Here is a 23,013-nt window from a genome sequence, read left to right on the forward strand (position 1 = left end):
TAATATTCATGCCCAAAATCTATTTGGCAAGACCCAAGTCCTTCATAGCAAAGAACTTGCTCAACTGTTTCTTCAACTCATTAATCCTCAAAGCATTCTTACCCACAATCAAAATATCATCCACATAAAGCAAAAGAATGATAAAATCACCATCAGAAAATTTTTGCACAAATACAAAATGATCTGAAGTTGTCTTACGGTAACCATGCTCTCCCATAACAGATTCGAATTTTTTGTACCACTATCTTGGAGCTTGCTTCAACCCATAAAGACTATTCTTAAACTTGTACACAAAACCTTCCTTTCCTTTAACAACAAAGCCCTCCAGTTGCTCCATGTAGATCTCCTTATCTAAATCATCATGAAAAAAGTTGTCTTCACATCCATTTGCTCAATCTCCAGATCAAGAGAAGCTGTTAATCCAAGCACATTACGAATGGATGACATCCTCACAACAGGAGAAAAAATCTCCTCATAATCAACACCTTTTCTCTGACTAAAGCCTCTAACAGCCAATCTAGCCTTATATCGAGACTTAGAATTATGTTCTTCATTCTTGATTTTGAATACCTATTTGTTCTTCAAAACTCGCATACCCTTCGATAGCTTCACCAACTCATAGGTATCATTCTTAAGCAAGGACTTCATTTCTTCTTGCATAGCTTCAAGCCATTGAGCTTTACTTTCATCTTCAACAACCTCTCTAAAGCATTCAGGTTCTCCCCCATTAGTCAACAAAACAAACTCTTGTGGAGAATACCTTGACGAAGGCTTCCTCTCTCTTGTAGACCTTCTGAGTGCATTTACAGGAATTTTCAAAGTTGGTTGTTCATCTTGATCATCATCACCAACTTCATCAAGTATCGGATCAACTATTCCATCTTTACCTGCACCTATATCATACTCATTATTTTGAGCTTCAACTCTACCATCTTCTACTATAGGCATAGAGGGAGTAATATCCAAGTCAGAAAAATCATCACTAGACTGAATCATTGGCTTCTCCGCATTATCAACATCCTTCAATGTTTGGTCTTCAACAAAGACAACATCTCTACTCCAAATCACCTTCTTGCTAACTGGATCATAAAACCTGTAACCAAACTCATCCATGCCATAGCCAATAAAAATACACTGCCTAGTCTTTACATCAAGTTTAGATCTCTCATCTTTGAGAATATGAACAAAAGCTTTACATCTAAAGACTTTTAAATGACATAAGAAACATCTTTACCTGACCATACCTTCTCTAGCACTTCAAATTGTAAGGAAACACATGGTGTCTGGTTGAAGACATGAAGAACAGTGCTCAAAGCTTCACCCCAAAAGGATTTTGCCAATCCAGATTGTGATAATAAGTACCTAACTCTTTCAACTAATGTTCTGTTCATCCCTTCAGCCAAGCCATTCAATTGAGGAGTCTTTGGAGGAGTCTTCTGATGTCTTATACCATGCTCTTTACAATAAGCATCAAATGACCTGAGTACTCACCACCATTGTCAGTACGAATGCATTTTAACTTCTTCCCATTTTCTCTTTCAACAGAAGATTGAAATTGCTTGAACACATTCAAAACTTGATCTTTGGTCTTCAAAGTATAAACCCATAGTTTCCTAGAATGATCATCAATAAAGGTTACAAAAAAGATAGACCTTCCAAGTGTTCTTGTCTTCATCGGCCCACATACATCAGAATGCACTAAGTCAAGTATCTTCGGCTTTCTTGAAGGTGGATGACTCTTAAAAGAAACCCTGTTTTGTTTTCCAACAAAGCAATTGTTGCACTTTTGCAAAGTAACCTTACAACCAGATAAAAGATTCCTCTTGGATAACATATTCATACCCTTCTCACTCATATGACATAATCTCTTATGCCATAAATCAGTATCATCAATAAACTCAGCAGCATTAACAACATCTTTCACAATTTTTGCTTGAGTTAAATAAAGAGTAGAATGTCGTGTACCTCTAGCAACAACCATGGAACCCTTGGTGAGCTTCTAACTATCACAAGAGAATGAGCTATCCAAGTCTTCATCACACAACTTACCAACAGAAAGTAAGTTCAACCGAATATCTGGAACATGCTTCACACGCTTCAAAGTCAACTTGGTACCGTTGGAGGTTTTTAAGCAAATTTGTCCAACACCGGCACATTTTGCAACACCTTGATGAGCCATTTTCACATCACCAAAATCATCAGGAGTATAAGATGTAAACAAATCCCTCCTAGATATAACATGAATAGAAGCACCACTATCAATCACCCAACTAGTGCTATTATCAACAAGGTTAATAGATTCAAACTCCTCAACAAGAAAAAAACCATCATGAGTTACATTAACCTTGTTTTCATTTCTACCATCATCTTTATTTGTACTCTTGTCTTTACTTGCCTTGGCTTTCTCCTTCTTTAGCCGCCAACAAAATTTCTTCACATGTCCCTTTTGACCCAATGATGACACTCAATATTCTTATATTTTCCTTGAGACTTGCTTCTGCTTTGATCTCTACTTTTGGGACCTCGACTTTTGTTTCTCCCCCTAAACTCAGAAACAAGAACATCTGAATGCGTAGTTGATGTACCTTGTGACTTTCTTCTCATCTCTTCATTCAAAACACTACTCTTGACAAGATCTATAGAGATTACACCATCAAGAGCAAAATTAGACAATGACATTCTGAGAATTTCCCACGAGTCTGGTAAGGAGCCAAGAAGTAACAATCCTTGAATCTCTTCATCAAATGTGATACCCATGGAAGATAAATGATTCATAATTCTTTGGAAATTATTCAAGTGATCTGTCATTGATGTCTCATCTGTATACTTCAAAGCCAACAACTGCTTGATAAAAAACATCTTGTTATTCCCAGTTTCTCGAGCATACAATTGTTCAAGCTTAATCCAAAGGGTCTGAGCATGTGTCTCTCCAATAATATGGTTCAACACATTATTGTCAACTCACTGCCTAATATATCCACAGACTTGTCTATGCAACAAAGTTTAATCATCATCTGGTTTATCATTAGGCTTCTCTGTACCAAAAATTAGTTGATGAAAATTTTTGACATAAAGCAAATCTTCCATCTTTGACTTCCACAAATCATAATTAAGACCATTAAGAGTGATCATCCTACTAGTATTAATATTAGCTTCTATTGTTCACAAAATCATAAGCCCAGAAAAAATACCAACAAGCTCTGATGCCAGTATGAAAGAGTCTAGCAGTGGAAATGACACAAATTTTCAACACAAGAACAATATGAAAGCACTCATAACACAATATGGCAGCAACTATAACAAGCAAATATAGCAAGTAAAGCAATAACAAGAACATACCGAGATTTTAACGTGGAAAACCCCCTCAATGTGAGAGGTAAAAACCACGGATCGTCCAAATCAATAAAATAGCTCTACTATAATCAAATGAGGTACAAGAGAGTCTTAAACAAAGTACAAAAACGTGCATATAACCAGCTAAAACATCAAAACATCAAAGCACCAAAGCTTATAAATAAGAAGCAAGAAGATGAAAAATACCCAAAAATAGAGCTGTTGTTCGAAGCCTATTTCTCCCTCTGCAGACCTCCATTTAAAATTTTCACCGTTCAGAATGAACAACAAGATGTGAAAAATTTGCAGTCCAAATTTCACATCGATCCAACGGTGAAAGAATGAGAAACTGCTGTTCAAAGAATGCTGCTCTGTGTAAAAATGGAAAACCTATTTTCTCTCTTGCAAAGTCAATTTCTCCCACTGCAAATCTCCAATCAACATCTTCAATGACCAGAATGAAGAACAAGATGAGTGGAACACACAGTTCAAATTTTAAGCCGATCCAACGGTGAATGAATGAGAAACTGCCATTTGAAAATTACTGCTAAGCATAAAAACAGAAATTCTGTTTTCCCTCTTCTCTCTCACTTGGTGGCTATTCTCTCTCTCTCTCTCAAAAGACCTCAAAAAATCTGATTAGGGTTGTGACATAATAGGTGCAAAGAGACACCCTCAAAATATTGGGCTTGAGCCTCACAAAGAAGAGAAAAAATCCAACAAATTGAACAATATTAAATTAGAAATCGAAAAAGCAATACTGATAGGTATTAGAGATTAGGCTATACTAATACTACTACATTACATAAAAATCAACCATACCAAACTATTTATGATATTAATAATTAACTAATTTATCGTGCACAACATCAATCATACATTGTCATAAATTAAGCTAATACAATAGCCAAATCAAACACTAATTAATAACCAATAAAAAATTCATTGTCAACTATTAATTAATATAAATCATCTGAGACAAATCTAAAAATTGAAAAGTAAATAATTTTTTTTAGTTACCTAAAGTTCAGTCCTGATTCTTATATTAAGTTTGATGAAACTTAAAACAAAAAATTTGCATCGTCACTACTAACATTCAGTCACATGTTCACAAACCTCAAACTATATATGAACCAAAATCAAGCAAATACCAAAAGCACCTAAACCATAAAAACTTTGCACATATATTCACCAAATCTAAAATCCAAAACATCAGTCAAATACAACCATATACAAAATCAATCAACCAGCCACATGAGACACTAAGGCTACGTTTGTTTATAGAGACAGGGACACAAAGACATAAAATCGTGTTTGACAGAGGAGACATTGACAGAGATATTGTGTCCAGAGACACTGAATCAGTGTATTTTGTGTCCATCCTGACAGGAAGGACATAGAAACACTAACAAGAGACACAACTTATTTTTTATTTTTTCTTTTATTATTCTTGTTAATTTTTTATAATTATATTTTTCATTATTATATTTTTCGTCTCAAATTTTTTAAATGAAAAAAATGAGAATAAATTGAATTTTCATAATTTATTCTAGTTTATCACCAAATAGAATACAAAAACATAAAATTTTGTGTCTCTGTCCTTTATGTCTTATTCTCAGTGTCTTGTGTTGTCCTGTTCTCATAAACAAACGCAACCTAATTGACATTCAGTCATCATTAATCCAGAAACATAACTTAAATCAATAATTAACTCAGATAATAAACAAGTTAAAATTAACTCTGATAATTAACAACAATCAACTAATTAACTCAAAAAATAATTAACTCGAATAATAATAAACTTAGAATATTAATAACAATAAACAATAAGTTAATAATGAACTCAAAAAATAAATAAGTTAGTATTAACTTAGACAATTAACAACAATCAATTAATTAAGAACAAAAATTAGAAAAATGCAATTGGAAATTTTACATCTGCAGAACAATAAACAGAAATTAAAACAATAAATAGAAATTAGATTAATAAACACAGAATCATTAAAACAAAATTCAAAATCAAAATCATAAACAAAATTTTAAACATCGAATAATCAAAACAAAATTTAAAAAAACTCTAAATCAAAACAAAATTAAAAAACTCTAAATCTAAACTAATACATGAACTAAATCTGAAAAATAGTTAAATCTCTAATACAAACATCCTAATTACAAATTTTCTAATACATAACAAATTAAAATTGGATAAATTAGGGTTATGACTTCTTAAATAAATTAAAAAATTAGTAGGAATAAGGAGAAGGACAACATACCTGGAGGGAGAAAGGAGGCAGCTTCGTGTGACACATGGAGCAGCGGCGATAACAATGGCAGCAGTGGTGGAGCGACAAAAACGATGGCGATAGAGCGACCAACATAATGTAAGGAGTCCACACAATCTTTGAACGTTTTTTGTGGTGGCGGACGGTGGTGAAGGGGTTTCCAGAAGTGGTTTGTTGGGAGAGAGAGGAAGGGGGAGAGAGAGAGAGAGAAAGGAGAAGATTAGAGAGAGAGGGAGTAATTCAGAAATGAGGGGAGAGGGTTCACAATTCGAATTTAGAACAAGATTTCTGTCGAATTTACCGGTGGATAAATCTGACGATAAGGCTTTACAAATGACCAAAATACAGCGTTCCATGAATTCGGATTACTGTCGGATTTATCGACTGGTAAATCCAACGGTAATAATCGCGCCAAATTTTCTTTTTTTCTTCTAATTATTTTCGGTGAATTTACCGTTGGAAAGTAAAATCTGACGGTAATTTTTTTACCCGACGAATTTATTGTCAAATCCACCGATAAATTCGTCGGTAAACCCACTACTAATGTCCGACGCTAAATTCGACGGTATTCAGCGTTTTTGTTGTGGTGATAATATTAGAATTTCTATTGTCTCAATCTTCTAAAAAAAAAAAAGAAATAATTTAAATAATAAAAAATTTCTAAAAAAAATCAAATTCAAATCTAAAAAATATTCTTATGTAAATTGATATATTAAATATATAATAGATATCTAGTTTAAACTTTAAAAATAAATAATTTATAATATTAGCGTTTAAAACACTAAAATAATAATTTATATGCACAAAAAGACTAATTTATCACGAATCTAAATTTTGTTAATTTATTATTGGCCAATAAATTGTTATATGCTTAAGACGATATGTGAATCTTAGACACTTACTAGTATTTTTACCTGTAATAACGTTACGAAAATATAAATATTTTGAAACTTTGGTGGCTTTATCATGATATTATAGAGATGGCAGAAAAAATTTATAGAATCAAAATACTTTTATAAAATATGTCGTATGGGACAAAAGTTCCTATCGGCTAAGAAGATCAGGATCTCCGTAGATAAAAAAATCAAATAATAATCTTTTTAGTTATTATTTTTATAGGAAAGAGTTTAATTTTTAACTAAAAATTAATTTTAACATTCATTATCTAAAACTTGAAAGAATTTAATATTTATATTTTTATATTTGATTAGTTGTTAAGTCTGTTGCCTAAATAAAAATAATTATTTTTTATATTTAATTTAAAAAAATATATTTTTTCTCTCTATATAAAAATATAATTAGATATTAGTATAAAAAAATTATATTAATAATTATAAATTTCACTTAATTTTTTTTAAACAATTGAATCTTGATTCTAATTATTAATCTTGATTCTAATTATTAATTACAGTATTAATATTTTTTTCAAATTATATGTAATAAATATTTGAAAAAAATAGAAATATAAACATTATAAAACTGAAACTAAATATAAAAACTAAAATATATCTCGTGACATAATTTAGTTTGTCAAAATAATAAATTAAAATGTAAATTATAAATTATATATAAAATGAGAAGAATAGAAAAAATAAAAAATAAATAAAAGAATAAAAAAAATTTATTAATTTAAAAAAAAAATATTTTATTTTAATTTTAATAAAAATATTATATAATATATTTTAATTATTAAATTAATAATATAATATATTTAAATTTTAGTTTTAATTAAAAAATGTCATGTTATATATTTTAATTGTTAAATTCGTTTCACCAAAAAAATTTTTGTTGTTAGTTATTGAGAATATATAAGGGAGGTAGAAGTATAAGTACAAGTATTAACGTGTTACCTAGTAGCACCTGTTCATCAATCATAGAGTACGGGAAGAAAAAGGAGGAAACGCGGTGTTTTTGTTTTCCCTGATTTGGCCTCCTATTCTCATTCATTCTTCCCGTCGCCGTCACAAGCAGCAACTCTCTCTATATATTTATCGTTCACGGTTATCTTTCTCTCTTTCTGGCACCCTCGCACGCCTTTGAATCATTTTATTCCCTTTCATCGACCAACTTGCAATGCACAACACTCTAATTTAATTTCTTCACTCCGGTTTGATTTCCTTTTCCGATTCCGATTCCGATTCAAACGAGTGATCGGTCAATCTTCCAAACAAAATTACTAAAAAGGACCATGTAAAGATTAATAAAATTGGAGTCGTGTCTTTCGTTTTGTCCCCAAATTGGTTATGGTTATTTGATTTTGATTTTGATTTTGATCTTGATCTGATTCTCAGATGTCGCTGCAAGGAAAGCTGGACAGCTTCAAGAAGCAGCAGGCGAAGTGCCAGTCGACGCTGTCAAGCATCGCGGCGTCGAAGGCTGCCAATCAAAAACAGAAACAGAATCCTGCTTCGGCAGCAGCTTCTCCGGTGCCGGCAATTAAATTCTCAAATGACACAGAGAGGCTTCAACAGATCAACGGTATCCGCAAAGCCCCCGTTGGGGCTCAGATGAAGCGTGTCATCGAACTCCTCTATGAGGTACATCGATATCCATATCAAAATCACGTTGCTAACTGCATAATTTTTCTCTCAAGTAGTGTTTAGCCCTTTCAAGATTGGTGAATGTTGGAGGTTACTTAGTGATTGTTATGGTTGTGTTTGATTGCAGACAAGGCAGGCTTTTACACCAGAACAGATAAATGAGGCTTGCTATGTGGATATGAGGGCAAACAAAGATGTTTTTGAGAATATGAGGAAAAACCCCAAAGTCAAATTTGATGGGGAACGATTCTCTTACAAGGTATAATTTTGTTCATCCTTGTAATGTTGTATCTAAACCTTAATGTATTATAGGATGATGACAACCATTTCTTACTTTGGATTGTTATGCAATTGGCTTTGCTTCTGGTCTATAGTCGAAGCATGATGTTAAGGACAAAAGTCAGTTGCTTTACCTGATTCGCAAGTTTCCGGAGGGCATTGCTGTTATTGACTTGAAGGATTCCTATCCAGCTGTGATGGAGGACTTGCAGGTACATTGCTCTTTACTAGTTCAAATTTAATTGATGAGAATTTCTTAGCACTCTATTTCAGTCGGATCCGTGAAATACGGATAATTGTTGTATATCTAACCCCCATGTTGCCTTGGCCCTGTTGGGAAACTATCTCTATGTCACATACTTCATTCCTTTTCTCGGCTATGAATTTCTGGCAGAAACATGGGTACCAAAATCACACACCTTGAAAGCTCAAATGTTATGTGCAATAGTAGGGGCAAATATCCTGTATTTTTTTTTTAAAGGACCATTCCCTTTGTTTCTCTGCTGCTTATTTTCTTATTAATTTACATGATATTGAGATGGTAATAGAAGAGGAAACTGCTTTACCAAGCTTTCATTGAAATATGTAGAGAACAAAATAACTATTTGACCAATTTGAATTACAACATGTATAGATGTATTACCCTAAGATGATTTGGTGTGGTGAAGAGTCAAAAGCTAGTTTAAATAATTGGTTTCTCTTGGACTAAGAACTTATACAGCTATCAATCTCTAGGGTTTGAAAGCCGCAGGGCAGATTTGGCTGCTATCCAACTTTGATTCACAAGAAGACATTGCATATCCTAATGATCCCAGGGTACCCATTAAGGTTGATGATGACCTGAAACAGCTTTTTCGGGGGATTGAATTGCCTCGTGATATGCTTGACATAGAGAGGGATCTCCAAAAGAATGGAATGAAGCCTGCTACTAACACTGCAAAGAGGAGGAGTGCGGCGCAAATGCAAGGCATTACTCCCAAGGCCAAGCCCAAGGCTAAGAAGACCGAAATCAGCAAGAGGACTAAGCTCACCAATGCCCATCTTCCAGAGCTTTTCCAGAAATTGAAAGATTCCTGACTTAAATGAACTAATAACAATTGGTTGGTGAATTCTGGCTTGGCGTGAAATGGATCGTGTGTTTTCAACTCGTTCAGATGGTTTTGTCCTTTAAATTCTATTTAAAATACTTCTGGTTTTGGATGTACCCAATTAGTACGAGATAAACAATATTTGAAAGCGGCATGGTGCAAATTCAGGGCATTCCTTCTACAAGATTCCAAAGCAAAAGGGCAAAGGTGGCTAGTCCGATTTCACGATGGTTTCTCCGAACTTGAGGTCAGATCTTTGAGCCAAGGATGGATGGATGGGTTCATGGGGCCGAGAGATAATGTTAAGGAGGTTTCCACTGATCTGCCATGCTCTTAAACAAAATTTTCTTGTTTAAATATTTCAGTTTACTGCCGTAGCTCATCTTTTGGGTTTCACGGCTCACCCTAATGGGATGATGCAATTTATTTCAACTTCGAAACTTTCATATACACACAATTGAATACAAATTACTCTCAAGTTTGGCTCGTATTTCCGACTTACTTTGCTCCTACATGTTAGTTTAGTATTTATTCTAATTAAGTGCTTGTTTGTGTGTCATTAAGTTATTGAAAAAATAATTTTTTTAATAAAAAAAGCTTTTATTATTAATTTTTAGTGTATTTGACAAAATTTTAATAATAAAAGTATTAGCAATATAAAAAAATATTTTTTTAAGTTATAATGTATATTTTTTTAAAAGTTTTTTTTATTTAAAAAATATATCTTTAATATAATAAATAAAATAAAAATATATTTTTATATTATTATATCTAACTATAATTATTAAATAAAAAGATATTTTTATATGAAATATCTAAATATAAAATTATTTTTATTATTTTAATATATTTTTTAAAAATACCTTTTTTTAAAAACACACAAAAACAAACTCTAAATCTGTTTCCTTAATTAGTTTAAGGGTATTGATTGAGAGATTTATTACAAATAGAGAAGCAACTTATGGTAATCCTTGGTTTGCAAATTTGAAGTTGTGTGTCCTCATTGATTGAATAATATAATGTATAAGCTAAGGTGCTTACATGAATTACACAACTGACTACAACCTGCTACAAAAATGAATTAAAGCAAGTGCATGAGATCCAGGCCTACTATCAAGCTTTTGAATGTTGGTTCCTGGCAGCACTTCGTCGTGCACAGCATCCCACAAAGTATATAATTGACTGTCCATTGAACCAAGAAAAAGGTAATTGTAAAGCAGTATCATTTGGAAGGATAATAAACACAAGTATAAATGATCCAAGTTAATGTTGCAAGAGCATTAAAGAAGAAGATGTGAATGTCTTACCAAGACAAGAAATAAAGCAACATTAAAGATTGCAACAACTCTCCACTCAGTTTTCATGTATTGTGCCACGCCAGCCCTGGAAACAAAGTTTTGAGGATAAGAACACACATTAACATATTGGTACATGGAGGCATGGACTAATTACTACTAAGCATGCCATGCTTACTTGCATGAATCACAATCATAGCATTTGATGGCACGAGAATTTTTGTACAGCTTGCAGTCAATGTTGGAGCTAATTGGGTGAAAGGTCAAATCATAGTACGATGCATTTACAGCAGGATATCCACATCTGTGTTAACATAAAAGTCCCACAATATAGTAGGAAAGAAAAAAGATAACAAAAAATCAGTAATATTGAAAAAAAAATGTGAATTTGAATATGCTTAAACAGCAATCTTTGAATGGGTGGAACCTACTCAGAAGGTGGTCCGCAGCAACCAGCTTCAATTGGGGTCAATTTAGCTGATTTATATTGTTTAAGAGTCTGCAAAATATTACGAAATTATAATCAGAGTTATGTAGAAGATAGCTGATAATACAGTTAAACAGCTTGCTATAGACCTTGTATTTCTTGGAAAGTATACTGCAGTCTTCAGATTTGACTAGGCAACCCCTCAAGTGCTCCCAGTTATGAGAATTGTTAATCTAAAAATATAAGAGAAAATATCAATCAAACCCATGTTTTTAAATGCGATCTAATTCATTAGTTCTTTATGCTAATTAGTATCTTACTTGCTTGAGAAACCATGGACTATAATCTTGGAGTTGATATTCCTTATACCTAATCACAAAACAAAACTCTCATTCATGCATAGTCTGATCCACCTCAAGCCAACCACAGCATGTCCACAATAATGTGTACATAAATGAAATGAAATGATTGATTGAATCCCTTACCTCAAGCCAGCCACACTATGACCTGATCCATTATTAGTCACAATGAACCTGTCACAATGCCACATGACAAGGTTGCATAAGAGATAAGATCCACACAAGTACTTAACATTGAAGAAGCCAAATCATCATATATGATCAAAATAATAGAGAAACATTCACAAAAGAAAAAGAGAAAGTCTAACACATGTTGATGTTACAGAGAAGCTGCAATACTGAGGAATTTGTATATCCATTTGAAGAAACAATTTATGACTAAAAATCAAGAAGCCAAACAGAAGATGGTGAATGAATTTTCATACTTACGCCAGCACTGTGAAGATCAGGATTCCCACCAAGATGAAACACAGCATGATTAGATACTGCAAAATAAATGTCAAGGAGGATAACAATTCAAAATTTCTTACTGCTTTGAATTTAAGTAGCCATATTAAGTAGGAATCTGGTAATTGAGGATACAATCCATAACAGTATGGAGCTTCTTTTCAGAGCGCCTATGAAGCCAATCACGGATCTTTGAAAACATAAAAAGATTGCTTCTTAGAGGATTATAGATTAGCAGAAAAAGATTCAAAAAAAGCAAAAGAAAACAAGAAAGAATGCTTAGGTGAGGCTGACATGAAGAAAATGAATGCTCCAAGGCCGATCATAGGAACAGTAAGAGACTTTCTGCATCCATCATGATGATTGCTCATCCACATCCCAAATACTATAACTGCTATTGCCAAAAGCTGCAACAAGGATATTATGATGAAGAGACTCAATCATGGAACCAAAGAAAATGCTTGGATTCTGGATTATAGATTAGCAATTCAATTATCAGCATAAGTCTTGAAATAGCATGTGACATTTTATATTAAGGAGCTGAAATAAATATGGAGGTTTGAACTATCAAAGGGGAACATGCAAGAACAAAGACATAAAAAACATGAGCTCAAGAAGATAAATATGCAACACAAAAAACCGGAAACAACAGATTTGACAAGACATCAAAAGGGCATCATGCTTTTGAAAATGCAGCTTAAAACTGATAAAGAACTTGAAATAGAGAATAGAGAAAAGAGCATTGCATACATACCATGGTGATAAAGTTGATCCATTTGATAATAAAAGTGCTTGTTCCTACTCCCATTTGTCTTCCCTTTTCTCTTCTTTCCCCCTTGAAAATTGGAACTGTTGGAAAATTCTGTTTTGTTTAAGAAGCTTTGTTGTCTTTTCTTATTGCTTAGAAAATAAAGAGAGAGTAAGATAAGGTTAGAAGTTAGAAGGAAGGGTTCCTTGCGAGGCCTCGAAGTGGCACTTGCACTTCAAGAAAGAAGGGAAGGAACACAAGAAGAAAAGAGAAAGAGTGAAGGCATTGGAGGGAGGGGGCAGGGGCATTTTCGTCATAGGAAACAGAAAGAGCACGTGCTGTGGCTTGTGTATCTAATGTTCACGTCCACGTCAGCACTATCTAACACGCCACGACAAACAAAACAAAACATAACGGAACATAAAGCTGTCTTTGAATTTGGTTGTGGAATTCAAAGGTTGGTCTAAGTTGTGCTCACGGATTCCTAGTACAATCTCTTTGCGCATGCCTCCAACCTCTTCTTTTTCTGTGTTTCCTAAAACAAATGTTTAGTGTAAGTTAGATTTGTTTAACTCTAATATCAACTTGTTTATTTGAATAGCCACTTTATTTTCTGTCTCTCTTTTTTGCAACAATTAATATTTTCAACTGTTCCCGCAGAGCATCTTATCCTTTTCAATTGTATCTCTATCAAATCAAATACTTAAGCTAATGCAGAGATGACAATAGCTTATGAATTTATCATGATACTCAAATTGATGCAATTGAAATCAAGATTCTAATTGTTAAAATCACTTTTATCTTCCGACCATGATGATTAATGGAAACTCTACAATTCGTTCTTGTGAACTTAAATGCACTATGAACTATGAAGGCCAGAGAGTAAAGTTATATATATAAAACAAAGCATACATAGTGAAGACAATTGCTTCACTTATTTCTTTGTTCATATCAGTGATATAATAGTATATACACCAAGAGAAAATACAACATTCCAAAGCAAATTTTTAAATGAATATTAACAAGTAATTAATAACCACACCAATGACATTGTGATATTTTTGTAGTTAGCTAAACAGAAAAGCCTCATGCTTTAAAACATGCAAAGAATTTGGCTGGTGTACGACCACTACTACGAAACTTTGCAGCTGTTTCCTCTAACTCGATAAACTCTTCCCTCTTTTGAGCTTCAACCATTGCCCTTTTCTCTTCTGCTGACCTATGAATATCAGCTATCTTATTCTTCATCTTTTCTGCATATTCTGCTTTCTTTCTTTCTAAGTTTTCCTGTTAAAACAATTTTTTTAGTAATGTCATGTGTTAGTTGAACACATACAAGTCCTTAGTGAAATTTAAAAAAGCATAAAGAGGATTAAATTCTCTTTGTAAATGATAATCTATGTATAGTTACAAAAGTTGATGACCTCAATTATCTTGAGTTGTGCCTCCACTGAGGCTTTCTTTTTACTCTCCCACAATCCAACGGCTGAGAGCTTCTTGTATGCCCTGTTTGGTCATTTCACTTTCATCAAGCTCAGTACTCAATAATAGAGAATGGAGTTGGAAATTTGTCTCAATCAAATTTACATGGATAGGTTTGCAAGTGAAGTATATATATATATACTACCTTCAACTAATGGTCCATTTCAACACTTCAAAGTGATGCAAATAGCAATAAGAAAGCTTTCAAGGCAGTAAAACTTCAACAGAGAACCTCATTGCTTTCTTCCAAAATGTATATGAGGATATCAAGTTTTTAAAGCCATTCTTGATGTCAAAATTAAAGGCAGTGTAATTACCAATGGAGCCAAATAATTTCAAACCAATTTTTTCTTGTGAAGTATGTTAGAATAACAAACAAAATGAAGAAAAGCACATAATCTTGGACATTGCTGTGCATCTTGTATCAAGATAATCCAATGATACATGGTTCAAATTGTACAGAAATACAAAGAGAGGATAAAAGTGAAAGGAACTTATGATATGTTGTGGGTCCCACTAAATAAAGGTGTTTAAATTAAAAAGAGTTATTTTTTCTTTGTATTTCTGTACCATTTTATTCTGTATCAGAGTCATCACCTCAAATTTATGTTGCTAAATTATCATAGCACATGATTTACGAAGTTCAATTCAATATGCTTAACACATTGTCCAAATTCTAATTTATGGATGAAATTTAACTGAAAATAACTTCATACATAAAATTATATTTAGCATAACTTTCACTAACAAAGTAGGATGACTCATAAATTGATCTAATAGTATCTTAGATTTGGACTAGCAACAAACAAAGTTATACCAAGGTCAATAAGATCATTCCCAACATTTCTTTTGAATCTACTTACATGAATGGCTTATTGTATTCAAATGCAGTTAGGCATAGGTATAATATAGATTATGAAATGGGCACTTGCCTATTCTCTGCTTTGGTCTTTTCACTTTCTTCCCATGCTTTAATTAAAGCCAATCTTTTCTCCGAAACTACTCTTGCAAGCTCAGCATCTGATTAAACAATATGAAAATGATACCAAGCCATTAAATATTAAAAAAACTATTACAGATATTTAGTTAATAACCTCTGTCAACTGAATCCACTGTACCCTTGTTGCCACCAGAATCTTCAACCTCTGTAAGAAAAAAAAAATGACATGGTTGAAATAAATACTAGTATAGTATATGGCTATATGCAAAGTTGTACACACCTATTTCAAGTAATTTGTCTATTGTGTTCATTGTAAAATTACATGTTGAACTTAATTACATGTTGAACTTAAAATACAAAATAAACTCGTCTATAATAATTAATAAATTTAAGATACAGATATAAACAAAATAATTTTATTCTATGGACAAAATTGGTCTAGTTTAAAAAATTGGTGACAGGGTAAGCGAAGTTAGGAAGAAAAGCATGAAGTTGATTTCATGGAATAAAAACCTTAATGCCTTGGATCATAGACTTACTTTGAACAAGTGGAGCAGTGATGGCATGCTCTTTAGGCTCCTCCAGGCTCTGATGGCTCACAGCACTTGCAGTTGGAGGGTCTGGTTTCTCCAATTCCTTGACTTGAACAGAATCCAGAGAGTGTAGCTGTGATGATTCCATGTTGTTGTTCTTCTGAACTCAAACTCAAAAATTTGGCGGCAACAGAAAAGCTAAGGTTATTATGGGAGCAAAGCAAAGCAATGAATGAATAGAAGGATTGTTGTGTTAGAATACAACTATATAGGAACCAAGTAACAAATGGGATTAATTAAAAGTACAAATTATAACAAGGTGAAATTGAAGAACACAATTAACGTAGGGGAGCAGCGAAATTTCATGTTGGGTCCTGACAAAGATTTGCGGATATTCACGGCCTTCTTTCCTTAATTAATACTATTAGCTTAGTTACTACCTATGAATAAAGCCTCTACCAATATACTATTTATACACTCAACATTATTCTTTATATCTGTATAAAAATATAATTATTATCAGCTAACTGTATATTTTCAGATTGTTTTTAATTTATAAAATAAAAGAATGAGTATTAATTATTAAAAGACATTGATGTCAAAATAATATATATTATAATAAGTGCATGCATAGTGAAATTGAAAATTAATTTATTTTATTAAATAATTATCTTTGAGATTTATTATTATTGTTGTTGTTGTGAACCCCCGGAGACACAGAAGCAGAAGCTTAATATGGTCATGTTGGAAGTAATTGTAATCCAAAGTGTAAGGGTTCAGTTATTGTTAGTTGGTATCACACACGTTACGTTAACAAGAATTAAAAAATGCATATAAATATTAGAACTTTATTTTTTTTATTAATCAAATATAATTGTGCAAGCTTAACAAATAAAAAACAGACACATCCGTGCATAATAAAGACCATATAAGATAAGCTAAATCCCTACAATTTTAATTAATAGGATAATAATTTTTAAATTAAATTCTTTAATTTTTTTTAATAATATATATTAATTCTCATCCTAAACTCTAACAAAATTTATGGACTTATATGCATATTCAAAGATTTTATCGTTTACAAAAATGTATAATTATGTTCTTTTTTCATATGAACTTATAGTAATGATAGAATATCGAAATATTTATCGCATATACTACAATTACTTAGATTATAAGTAATTAGATTGTGAAACTTGTTCTTATGACTGTGTAAATTTTTTGAAGTAAAATATTTTTTATCACATTAGTCACACTCGTATTTTACATCTTAATCAAACATGATGAATAATATTCAATATTCAAATAAAAAAAATATGTAGAATAAAATTGTGAAGCAAATAGTAAGAATGGATTGCGAGAAGAAGTGAGGCCCTAGTTATTCAGCAGCTTGATTCTAGTTTGTTGAGTCTGCATCGAAATTTTGACTTCTAATAGATAGAAAGTAATATGAAATTGAACATTACTCACAATAATACACTCGCTATATAATTATTAAAGAGAAAAAAAAGAAAGAAAATGAATAATTGCTATGGATGTGAATTCCTTTGATTTTTAATTTTTTTAATTGAATATATTTTAATTTCACTCATTTATATAGTTTCCTAACTTCTATAAATAACAAGAGAGCATACTATAAAATAGTTTCCTATAAAAACTCCTTATAAAATAGTTTCCTATAAAAGCTCCTTAACTATCCACCATTTTCTCTCTTCCATCCTTTGTCTGCCTCCCTTTGTTTTCTCTCTGCTTTTCTTTTATTCTCACAATTCTCCACCTCGTTCACAATTTGAAATCTACTCAAATTTTGGACTATCAAAGTGTGGTATTCATATCCGGTTGCATCATTTTTACAATGACTGCCTACGTACCCTTGTTCAGGATCAAACCAATCGTAGTTCCTCTATTTCTCCATGTAATGCCTAACATGAAGTAATATTGAGCAATTCCAAACAGTGTTGGAACTTGTTTCCTGACATTAGTTTAGTCAACATATCAGCAGGGTTTTCATCTGTGTGTACTTTTATAAGAGAAATATTACCTTTCTCTATAACATCGCGCACGAAGTGATATCTTACATCAATATGCTTGGTACGAGCATGATGAACCTAATTTTTAGCTAAATGAATTGCACTTTAACTATCACAACTCAGATTCACGCAATCTTGCTTCAACCCCAAATCATCTAGAAGACCCTTTAGCCACAATGCTTCTTTCACCCCTTCTACTACTGCCATGTACTCATCCTCTGCAGTAGATAGTGCCATTGTAACTTGTAACATCGATCGCTAACTAACTGGAGCACCTTGTATTTTATATACATAACCAGTCGTAGAACGTCTTCTATCTAGATCACCAGCATAATCAGAATCAACAAAGCCGCTGATTTGACATGATTTTTCCACTAAAGCATAAACCTGTGTCAATGGTACCCTTCAAGTATCTTAATATCCACTTGACTGCTTCCCAGTGTGCCTTACCTGGGTTTGCCATGAACCTGCTAACAACACTGATTACTTGTGAAATATCTGGGCATGTACACACCATAGCATACATTAGGCTACCGATTGCACTAGCATAATGTACATTTTCCATGTAAGCCTTATCCTCTGCTATTGTGGGAGATTGTTTACTAGAGAGCCTAAAATGTGGAGCCAACAGCGTTACCACCGATTTAGCATTTTTCATTTCAAACCTTTCAATGACGCGCTCAATATATCCTCTTTGGCTCAAGAACAATTTTTGGCTTGATCTCTCTCTTTTAATTTCCATGCCTAATATTTTCCGTGCAGCACTCAAGTCTTTTGTTTCAAATTCTTTACCAAGTTGAACCTTTAACATATCTATCTATACCTTGCTCTTAGAGGCAATAAGCATGTCATCTACATATAATAGAAGATAGATATAATCACCTCCAGGAAGCTTACGAATGTATACACAACAATCATAATTACTTGTGAAAAAACCTTATTTTAACATAAAGGAGTCAAATCGCTTATACCATTGCCGAGGAGATTGTTTCAATTCATATAGCGATTTCCTCAAACGACATACCTGACTTTTTTTACCCTCAATCTTGAAACCCTCAGGTTGATACATGTAGATTTCTTCCTCTAAGTCACCGTGCAAGAATGCAGTCTTCACGTCTAGTTGTTCCAACTTAAGATCACCATGAGCGACAAGACTTTAAAGCACCTGTATGGAAGTGTGTTTCACCACAGGAGAAAATATCTCATTGTAATCAACACCTTCTTTTTGTGCAAATCCCTTTGCTACTAACCTAGCTTTGAATCTTGTACCATCTGACTTAGTAGGATCTTCTTTTCTTTTATACACCCACTTACAACCAATTGCAGTATTTTCTACGGGCAATGGGACCACATCCCATGTCTTGTTCTTATGAAGAGATTGCATCTCTTCCTCCATAGTGACCAACCAACTCTCTCTATCTTTATCTTTGATAGCATGTTTGAAGGTGACCGGCTCATCATCCTCCACTGAGAGTGCATAATCTACCAAGTTTACCTGCCTATAATGTCTCAAAGGCTTGTCTAACTCGAACTTCTGAACAAATTTATAATTCCTCTTTGGCCTAGTAGATGCCAAAGAATCCTGCTGTTGCTACTGTTGTAATGCATATGCATTTTCTCGCTGAATTTTCTCATGATCAAGTTCATCCTCTACGTCATCTCGAGTAGCATTAGGATGCTCTACCTGAATATTACTAGAGTCTATTTGTTGGTATTTAGACTCTATCTCTACCACTTGAGTATTTAAAGTTTTTCTAACATCACCATCATCTGGTACCATATCTTTAGACAAAGCTACCATAGATCGTTCATCAAAGGTAACATCCCTGCTAATTACAAACTTAGAATCATTTACACTCTAAAGGCGATAGCCTTGAACCCCTCTTGGATACCCCAAAAAGATTGCCTTCTTAGCTCTATCATCAAGCTTATTATCTTTGACATGATAATAGGTTGTGCATCCAAAGACTCTGAGTTTCTCGTAATCTGCATGTTCCCCTGACCACACCTTATAAGGTGTGTCTCCATCTAGAGAAGAATGTGGGGATCGATTCACTATGTAGCAAGCTGTAGCAACCGATTCTGTCCATCATTCTCTGCCTAACCCGGAATTAGAGCGCATACACCTTGCCTTCTTAAGTAGCGTACAATTCAGTCGTTCGGCGACTTCATTCTGTTGTGGTGTTTCTCTAACTGTCCAGTGTCTTGCAATGCCTTCTCGGTCACAGAACTCCTTGAAATCCCCATCCGTGTACTCTATGCCATTATCAGATTGTAGAGTTTTCAGCTTCCTACCTGTTCGGTTTTCAACCATTGCTCTCCACTGCTTAAAAGTATCGAATACCTTATTCTTATGTTTGAGGAAGTAAATCCAAACATACCTGGAATAATCATTAGCAAAATTAACAAAATACCTGGAACCACCATTGGAAGTAACTTTAGCCGGGCCCCAAACATCAGTATGCACATAGTCTAACAATCCTCTGCTTTTATGCTTGCTTGTAGAAAACTTCACTCTATGTGCCTTTCCATACACACAATGCTCACAAAATTTCATTTGTGGTTTCTTCATATTCTTCAGCAAACCTTGTCCACAAAGCAATGATAGACCTTTCTCTGACATATGTCCAAGCCGCATGTGCCATATTCTTGTGCAATTTGTTTGATCTCTACTTCTACCGATTCCAACTGCTAACTCACCTGTGACTGTTGTCCCCAAAAGAGAATAAAGATTACCGTGACGAACTCCCTTCATCACTACCAAAGAACCACGAACAACTTTTAGTACCCCATTTTTCGCAACTATTTTGTAGCCATTTTTCTCCAACAAACCTATGGAGATAAGATTTTTCTACAAGCCTGGAATATGCCTCACATCCTTTAAGGTTCTTACTCCTCCATCATGCATCTTGATTCTTATAGTACCCAACCTCATAGTTTTACAAGCATGATCATTGCCCATTAAAACCGTGTCACCATTTATGCTTTCATAGGTAGTAAACCACTTCCTATTTGGACACATATGGTGAGAGGCTCTTGAATCAAGAATCCACTTATCGAAGATTTCATAAGATTGTTCTGTTACAGAGTAACAATCCTCCTCATCATTTGAGATGTAGCTTGCTTCTTGCTTTTCTTTTGGGTTGTCGTTGTTCTGTTTCTTGAAAGTTATCTTCTTATTTGGACAATTTGCTTTGAAATGTCCAGCCTCACCACATTTAAAGCATGTTCTCTCCATGTGAGGTCTAGATTTTGGCCTAGACTTTCCACGCTTATTACCTTTTTCTCTTTTATTAGTCCTTCCTCTAGTCACGAACAATCCTTGTGCTTGATCATTATACTCTCTTCCATTTGAAGATGACATTACACTTGTAGCAACTTTACGTAGATCATCCGCTAAAAGTGATGCCCTCGCCTCATCCATGGTCAGAGTGTCACCCACCAGCATCAATGTCTGCACCAGATTTTCATAGGACTTCGGTAATGAAAGTAACAATATGAGTGTCTGGTCTTCATCATCAACCTTCACATCTATATCCTTTAAGTTTGATATGATCCTATCAAACTTATTGATATATTCTCGGATTGAGGTGCCTTCTTCCATCTTGCATGTATACAATTTGGATTTTAAGTAGATCATGTTAGTTAGAGTCTTCGTCATGAAGTTACTCTGCTAACTTTGTCCAGACGCCTGCTGCAGTTGTTTCTTCGTTCACCAAGAAAGCAACATCCCTCTCAAGGCATAAGATAATTGCAGCCCGTGCCTCAAGATCTAATTCTTCCCAATCCTCATCTTTCATTCCTTTCGGCTTTTTCTTTTTTCCCGCTAGTGCCTTGTGTAACTTTTGTGATATAAGCAGATTTTTCATCTGCATCCTCCAATAGGAAAAATTATTTTTCCCATTGAACTTATCGATTTCATATTTTCCTACTTTGATATTACTACTAGTAGAAGCCATTATATTCAAAATTGAATTTTACCACTCAAATAATGAATAATATAACGTTGGCTCTTGATACCAATTGTTGAGTCTGCAGTGGAATTTTAACTTCTAATAGATAGAAAGTAATATGAAATTGAACATTACTCACAATAATACACTCGCTATATAATTATTAAAGAGAAAAAAGAAAGAAAATGAATAATTGCTATGGATGTGAATTCCTTTGATTTTTAATTTTTTTTAATTGAATACATTTTGATTTCACTCATTTATATAGTTTCCTAACTTCTATAAATAATAAGAGAGCATACTATAAAATAGTTTCCTATAAAAGCTCCTTATAAAATAATTTCCTATAAAAGCTCCTTAACTATCCACCATTTTCTCTCTTCCATCCTTTGTCTGCCTCCCTTTGTTTTCTATCTGCCTTTCTTTTATTCTTACATAGTTGGAACACAAGTTGAGTTGCAATGATGCCAAGCAAAGGGAGCTCGTCTTCTTCAAATCACTGCGGAAGGAGACACAATGGTGGCTATAATTGCAACGGTTTCAGAGACGATGACATCAGCAGCCTAGGCAAAGTCACAATCACCAACGGACAACACCCAAAATATCTATGCGATTTGTATACAATAATCTCTATTAAAAGGACTTATAAAAATCTGGATAGACTATTTTTTGGATGCCCACTATATAAGGTAAACAATTGTAGGATTTCTAGTAATTTACATTTTGACAGATTTGTGTTGAATAGTGTGTTTGATTGAGTAGGAAAAGTTTTCTCATTACAAGTTCTTTGCATGGGTTGTCAAATTTTTTACATCAACTTGAATGATGATGCTATCGAGAATGTTGCTATGGGTGTAGTAAGATTGTTGCTAATGTTTCAACCATGTATTTTGCTGATGATGCTGGTTTGGAACATAAAGTTATGGAGTTGCAGAGTAGAATTGACTTGTTAGAGATTCAGAAAAATATAGTCCTAAAAGTTGAGGGCAAGGGTAGGTATTTGAATCTAGTGTTTGTTATTATGTTCTTTTCATTGTTAGTGTTGAGTTTGTCATTTGCAATAATTATTTTGTAAGTTATATTTTAGATTCACTCAAAGAGTTGATTGAAACTGAATTTTGTCTGCAAATTTGTTCTCTTTCTTTTCTTGAATTAAATGATTGTGAGATGAAGTAAATTTAAGCAATATATCTCCTAGTAAATTTTGTTCCAAATTTTTATTTTTGGATGACCATTGTAAATTCAAAGTACTTAATAATGTTCCTATGTTAGATTGC

General features: G+C 33.4%; 3 protein-coding genes across 5 annotated transcripts; 1 reads left to right on the forward strand and 2 right to left on the reverse strand.

Annotated features, from left to right (window-relative positions):
• Positions 1-7,447: 7,447 nt before the first annotated feature.
• On the forward strand, positions 7,448-10,012 carry LOC112749645 (transcription initiation factor IIE subunit beta). 2 transcript variants are annotated; one of them, XM_025797953.3, is made up of 5 exons: positions 7,448-7,615; positions 7,907-8,152; positions 8,283-8,414; positions 8,530-8,646; positions 9,170-10,012. In XM_025797953.3, exons 2-5 carry the CDS (start codon positions 7,907-7,909, stop codon positions 9,509-9,511), a joined length of 837 nt encoding a protein of 278 aa, XP_025653738.1. In that variant the 5' UTR covers positions 7,448-7,615; the 3' UTR covers positions 9,512-10,012. The 2 variants fall into 2 exon arrangements, with proteins under 2 accessions (XP_025653738.1, XP_025653739.1); XM_025797954.3 differs by having other exon boundaries at positions 7,451-7,805.
• Positions 10,013-10,483: 471 nt separating this feature from the next.
• LOC112749646 (tetraspanin-10) lies at positions 10,484-13,082 on the reverse strand. Its single transcript, XM_025797955.3, has 11 exons — positions 12,805-13,082; positions 12,345-12,457; positions 12,186-12,240; positions 12,033-12,088; positions 11,730-11,777; positions 11,565-11,613; positions 11,394-11,477; positions 11,249-11,316; positions 10,996-11,121; positions 10,830-10,905; positions 10,484-10,704 (listed from the first exon to the last, which is right to left on the reverse strand). The coding sequence occupies exons 1-11, from the start codon at positions 12,856-12,858 to the stop codon at positions 10,636-10,638; spliced, it is 798 nt and encodes a 265-aa protein (XP_025653740.1). The 5' UTR covers positions 12,859-13,082; the 3' UTR covers positions 10,484-10,635.
• Positions 13,083-13,707: 625 nt separating this feature from the next.
• Positions 13,708-16,463, reverse strand: LOC112749647 (remorin 1.4). Of its 2 annotated transcripts, none has more exons than XM_025797957.3 (5): positions 15,760-16,463; positions 15,375-15,425; positions 15,213-15,300; positions 14,223-14,304; positions 13,708-14,085 (listed from the first exon to the last, which is right to left on the reverse strand). In XM_025797957.3, the coding sequence occupies exons 1-5, from the start codon at positions 15,899-15,901 to the stop codon at positions 13,885-13,887; spliced, it is 564 nt and encodes a 187-aa protein (XP_025653742.1). In that variant the 5' UTR covers positions 15,902-16,463; the 3' UTR covers positions 13,708-13,884. The 2 variants fall into 2 exon arrangements, with proteins under 2 accessions (XP_025653742.1, XP_025653743.1); XM_025797958.3 differs by having other exon boundaries at positions 15,399-15,425; positions 15,760-16,142.
• Positions 16,464-23,013: the final 6,550 nt, after the last annotated feature.

The sequence above is a fragment of the Arachis hypogaea genome, chromosome 15, assembly GCF_003086295.3.
Source record: "Arachis hypogaea cultivar Tifrunner chromosome 15, arahy.Tifrunner.gnm2.J5K5, whole genome shotgun sequence".
NCBI lineage: Eukaryota > Viridiplantae > Streptophyta > Magnoliopsida > Fabales > Fabaceae > Arachis > Arachis hypogaea.